At 35.8% G+C, this 5000-nt stretch overlaps 5 protein-coding genes across 5 annotated transcripts in view; all 5 read right to left on the reverse strand. All coding sequences in view use genetic code 11, as the record gives it.

Moving 5' to 3' along the window:
- The window catches only part of atpF (ATP synthase CF0 subunit I), a 1304-nt gene extending 1234 nt beyond the window's left edge, over nt 1–70 (reverse strand). The window contains exon 1 of the mRNA in view: nt 1–70. This exon is cut by the window's left edge and continues 75 nt beyond it. Within this exon, the coding sequence (YP_009093936.1) occupies nt 1–70 (70 nt within the window).
- Nucleotides 71–526: 456 nt separating this feature from the next.
- Nucleotides 527–772, reverse strand: atpH (ATP synthase CF0 subunit III). The gene has a single exon. It carries the CDS (start codon nt 770–772, stop codon nt 527–529), a length of 246 nt encoding a protein of 81 aa, YP_009093937.1.
- Nucleotides 773–1952: 1180 nt separating this feature from the next.
- atpI (ATP synthase CF0 subunit IV) lies at nt 1953–2696 on the reverse strand. Its single transcript has one exon. It carries the CDS (start codon nt 2694–2696, stop codon nt 1953–1955), a length of 744 nt encoding a protein of 247 aa, YP_009093938.1.
- A 216-nt stretch (nt 2697–2912) lies between these two features.
- On the reverse strand, nt 2913–3623 carry rps2 (ribosomal protein S2). The gene has a single exon. It carries the CDS (start codon nt 3621–3623, stop codon nt 2913–2915), a length of 711 nt encoding a protein of 236 aa, YP_009093939.1.
- Nucleotides 3624–3847: 224 nt separating this feature from the next.
- rpoC2 (RNA polymerase beta' subunit) overlaps nt 3848–5000 on the reverse strand; it is a 4173-nt gene continuing 3020 nt past the window's right edge. Inside the window, exon 1 of the mRNA in view lies at nt 3848–5000. This exon is cut by the window's right edge and continues 3020 nt beyond it. Within this exon, the coding sequence (YP_009093940.1) occupies nt 3848–5000 (1153 nt within the window).

Raw genomic sequence — 5000 nt, forward strand, 5'->3', positions numbered from 1 at the left:
TATTAAACCCGAAACTCCCGGCGGACGGCCAGTGACCCAAGGAAACGAAAGAATCGGTTACATTTTTCATATGATCTCCCCTTATAGATAGGACTAAAAAAATCGAACAGAGTTCTTTTTGTATCACTTCGCCCCTTTTCTTTTTGATTGACTTGATTTTTTTATTAATTTTAAAATTTCCTTTTTTGGAAATTGATTACTTTTTCTTATTTCAATTGAAATTTCCAATCCAATAAGAAAGATACTTATTAGAATTAGGTCCCAGGTCTCATGTCAATTGAGAAATACCTCGTTTGTTGCAACGCTTCCTAAAAAAAGGGGTTCCATTGGACTAAGGGCGGGAAGGAAGAAAGCAAGTGGATCCGCTAATTCTTCATCCTCAAATCAGACCTTCCCACGGGGTATTGTCTCAACGAATAAGTGATTGTAGGAGTGAAATCTTGATATAATTCGAAAAAGCAAGAGGCAAGTCCAAGCAAAGCAATAAGAAAAAATAAAAAATACGTTTTTAATCACATTTCTAGGATTAAACAAAGGGATTCGCAAATAAAAGTGCTAATGCCACAACCAGTCCATAAATTGTTAAAGCTTCCATAAAAGCCAGACTAAGCAATAAAGTACCTCGTATTTTACCCTCTGCCTCTGGTTGTCTCGCGATCCCTTCTACGGCCTGGCCCGCAGCAGTACCTTGACCAACTCCAGGTCCAATAGAAGCAAGCCCTACGGCCAATCCAGCAGCAATAACGGAAGCAGCAGAAATCAGTGGATTCATGGTAAGCCCCTCGCACCAAAATTAAGAAATGGTTAATGATACAATCAACCAATGAATTATGACTTATTATTCCATCACTAAGATTCATCATCTAGTCAAAGTAACTAAGAACTCCGAATTTTAGTAATGATATTATTGAATTATCAGAACTTTTTTGATATCTCGTTTTTAGTTCCTATCCATGGGGTCTTTGTCAATCCATACGGCTCTAGTTCTTCCATTTCTTTGTTCCGAACCGAACCATTCTTTTTCGCTCTTCTTTTCTGTTCTGTATACTTATTTATGCTTGATTTCATCTGTTTATTCATTCAATCCGCAGTCACAGACGAAACAGAAGGACTTCTATTGAAATCCCCATCTAACCTCACAGTACAGTGGGATGGGAAAAAATAAAATATATAACTAGTCAATATCTAATATCACATATACACGTGTTTCTTCCATAACGTAAACTAAGCATTCGTATCTTATATTCAATCGGATTCTAAAATAATTCTTCAAAACACCCACAAGAGTTGGCTTATAACCATTACATTACATATACCTAATTTGACCTTCCTAACCTATTTTTTTATGAATCTCGTTTGAAAACTATTCTCTTACTTTTCTTTATTCTTTATCATTATCCCGCATGGATACAAATGAACAAATTTATTAGTCCGAATCATTACATATCAATATCAGAATTTGATTGATCGAATTGCATGCAATGCAATTCATTAGAATTTGAATCAATCATTAAATTGAATGAAATCAAACGAAATGGGAATCGTTCTATAGAACATCTTTTTTTGTTTAAACGTACGTCGGAAACAGATAACATAAGAATTCTTATTCAATTTATGAATCGTAATTTTGTAATTAACTGAACAAATAGAACTAGAATATTCATTGGAGGAGGTATGACATAAATGGGCCAAACGGGAATCTTTGGAAAAAGATCTTTTAGATCTCTTTCCTTTTTTTTTTTTTACAATTCACTAATATCGTAATTCTTTTTGTTACTACTATAGATCGTATATATTGTACTCTAGATCGTATATATTGTATTTTTATTTGTATCTATTTATTTGTATCTATTATGTTATTTGTATCTATTATGTTACCAAAATAGATTATCTTAAGCCACACATACATTGCGTTGGGATACGCTGAAAAAAAAGACTATTTTGAAAGCTAGTCAATGATGGCCCTCCATGGATTCTCCTATATAAGCCGCGGCTAAAGTTGCAAAAATAAGAGCTTGAATACCACTTGTAAATAATCCAAGGAACATAACAGGTATCGGAACCACTGAAGGTACTAAAGAAACAAGAACAACAACTACTAATTCATCAGCCAATATATTCCCGAAAAGTCGAAAACTAAGTGATAAAGGTTTTGTGAAATCTTCTAGGATGTTAATTGGTAAAAGGATTGGAGTTGGTTGAATGTATTTAGCGAAATAACCCAATCCTTTTTTGCTAAGACCCGCATAGAAATATGCCACTGACGTGGGTAAAGCTAAAGCAACAGTAGTATTTATATCATTCGTAGGTGCGGCTAACTCCCCATGAGGTAACTCTATGATTTTCCAAGGTAAAAGAGCCCCTGACCAGTTCGAAACAAAAATAAATAGGAACATAGTTCCAATAAAAGGAACCCAAGGACCATATTCTTCTCCAATCTGAGTTTTGCTCAAGTCTCGAATGAATTCAAGGACATATTCGAAGAAATTCTGACCAGCAGTCGGAATGGTTTGTGGATTGCGAACAGCTATAGTGGCTGAACCTAATAAGATAGCAATTACGACCCAAGAAGTAATAAGTACTTGGGCATGGACTTGGAAACCTCCTATTTGCCAATAGAAATGTTGGCCAACTTCCACACCGGATATATCGTATAACCCTTTTAGGGTGTTGATGGAACATGGTAGAACATTCATATTGCCCTCTGACAGAAATAGAACTTAAAAAGGAATTATTTTGATTCAACTATCTCTTTCTCGACTCGCTTGCTTGAATCGTAGATTTCGGAAACCAAGTAATCACATAATATCCCCAGTGATTTTTATCTCTTTTTTGAGATCCAGGAAAAAGAACCGATTCAATAAATCTATGGAATTCCCAAAGTAATTGATTTATCTTATTATTATTATTAATCAACGATTTCTTATATAGCTAGAACGACCCTCACAAATTGCAGAGATTAATTTGTTAAGAATTAATCGGATTGAAGCTATAGCGTCATCATTCGCTGGAATTGAAATATCTGCGAGATCCGGGTCACAATTTGTATCGATTAAACAAATCGTTGGAATTCCCAAAGTGACGCATTCTCGAAGAGCTGTATATTCTTCTTGCTGATCAACAATGATTACAATATCAGGTAACCCCGTCATATATTTGATCCCACCCAAATATGTTTGCAAGTTAAATAATTGTCTCTTCAACATTGCTGCATCTCTTTTCGGAAGACGGTTGAGTCTCCCCGCCTTTTGTTCCGCTCTCAAGTCCCTGAACTTTTGAAGTCTTGTTTCTGTAGTGGACCAATTCGTTGACATACCACCAAGCCATTTTTTATTAACATAATGACACCGAGCCCTTATTGCAGCCGATGCTACTAAATCGGCTGCTTTATTTTTGGTACCAACTATTAAGAATTGTTTTCCCCTACTTGCTGCATCAAAAACTAAATCACAAGCTTCTGATAAAAAACGAGCAGTTCTAGTAAGATTTGTAATATGAATACCTTTACGCTTTGCAGAGATGTAAGGTGCCATTCTAGGATTCCATTTCCTAGTACCATGACCAAAATGCACTCCTGCTTCCATCATCTCTTCCAAATTTATGTTCCAATATCTTCTTGTCATTTCTCCCCACACTTCCTCTTTTTTTTTTTTAAAAAAAAAAAAGAGACGAGGTACCTTGAAATAAATAATTGTTCCGACGGAACCTTCTACCGTAGATTGACCGTTGATACACGGCCCAAGCCATTAATTCCTTTCTATTCGTTATTATCTTTATTACCATTACCAAATCAAATGACCGAACCAGATAAGATAGTTAAAGTTAAGTTAAAAGGATGAATCCGCTTTTAGGAATCATTAAATCCCGTAAATGATTGTTCTGATGTATCATGAAAATTCTTTGGGATGCAAAAATGAAATAATTCTTTGTGGTGGAACAAAATATCTCTCATTTCCCCTTCAAATAAATTTTTCTTTTTTATTTCCAAAGGAATGTTGTTGTGTTGCCTTGAACGATGCACCAATCCTTTGAATCCAGTACCAACGGGTATTATCCCCCCTAGAACAACGTTCTCTTTCAGGCCTTTCAACCAATCGATACGACCTCGTAGAGCGGCTTTTGCTAAAACTCGAGCAGTTTCTTGAAAACTCGCCTCGGATATGAAACTTTGAGTATTCAGAGAGGCCCTCGTTATTCCCAATAAGACGGCTCGGTAACAGATCGCTTCTTCCAAAGCCCGCCCCGTTCGCTCCGCTCGCAACAATCCAATTAGTTCCCCAGGCAAAAAAACATTAGACATTCCATCTTCTGAAACCACAACTTTTGATGTTATTTGACGTACAATAATTTCTATATGCCTATTATGGATCTGCACTCCCTGGGATCGATAAACCTTTTGGATTTTATTAACCAAAGAAATACGACTTTGCGCTATGGTTAGCTCAGCGCCAATCAAGAATCCCCAAGGAATTCCAAGAATTCTTGCTATACGTTCGTTCCAGTCTTCAACCCTCTTTTCTAGGTTCATTGATATTGAATCAATTGAACGCACTTCTAACACTTGTTCTACTTTTGGAAGACCCTGCGTTATATCACCAGATCTCGATTTTTCATATATAAATGTAACTAATGTATCTCCCTCGTAAAGGATTTCTCCATAATGGCCATGAACGGTTGCTCCTGGAGTGGCCAAATAGGGCTTAGCTGATCTTATTACTAAAGAGTCAACATGAACAATTAGAACTTGACCAGATTTTAGGTGTGGTCCATTTTTGGATATACATACATTTTCACAAAGAAACTGTCCCAGGCTAATTATTGTGGATGATTCTTCACAATAATCGTGATGGAGAAAATACCAATTCAAATTGAATGGATTAAAAATGATGTTACTGCATGGATCGGGATTAAAAATTCTCCCATTTTCATCTATTAAATAATATTTAAGTACTTGGAAAGTCTGTTTTAAATTGTCAAGTAGCAAATATTTATTTATCAAG

Source organism: Nelumbo nucifera, chloroplast (genome assembly GCF_055504915.1).
Source record: "Nelumbo nucifera chloroplast, complete genome".
In the NCBI taxonomy this organism is placed as follows: domain Eukaryota; kingdom Viridiplantae; phylum Streptophyta; class Magnoliopsida; order Proteales; family Nelumbonaceae; genus Nelumbo; species Nelumbo nucifera.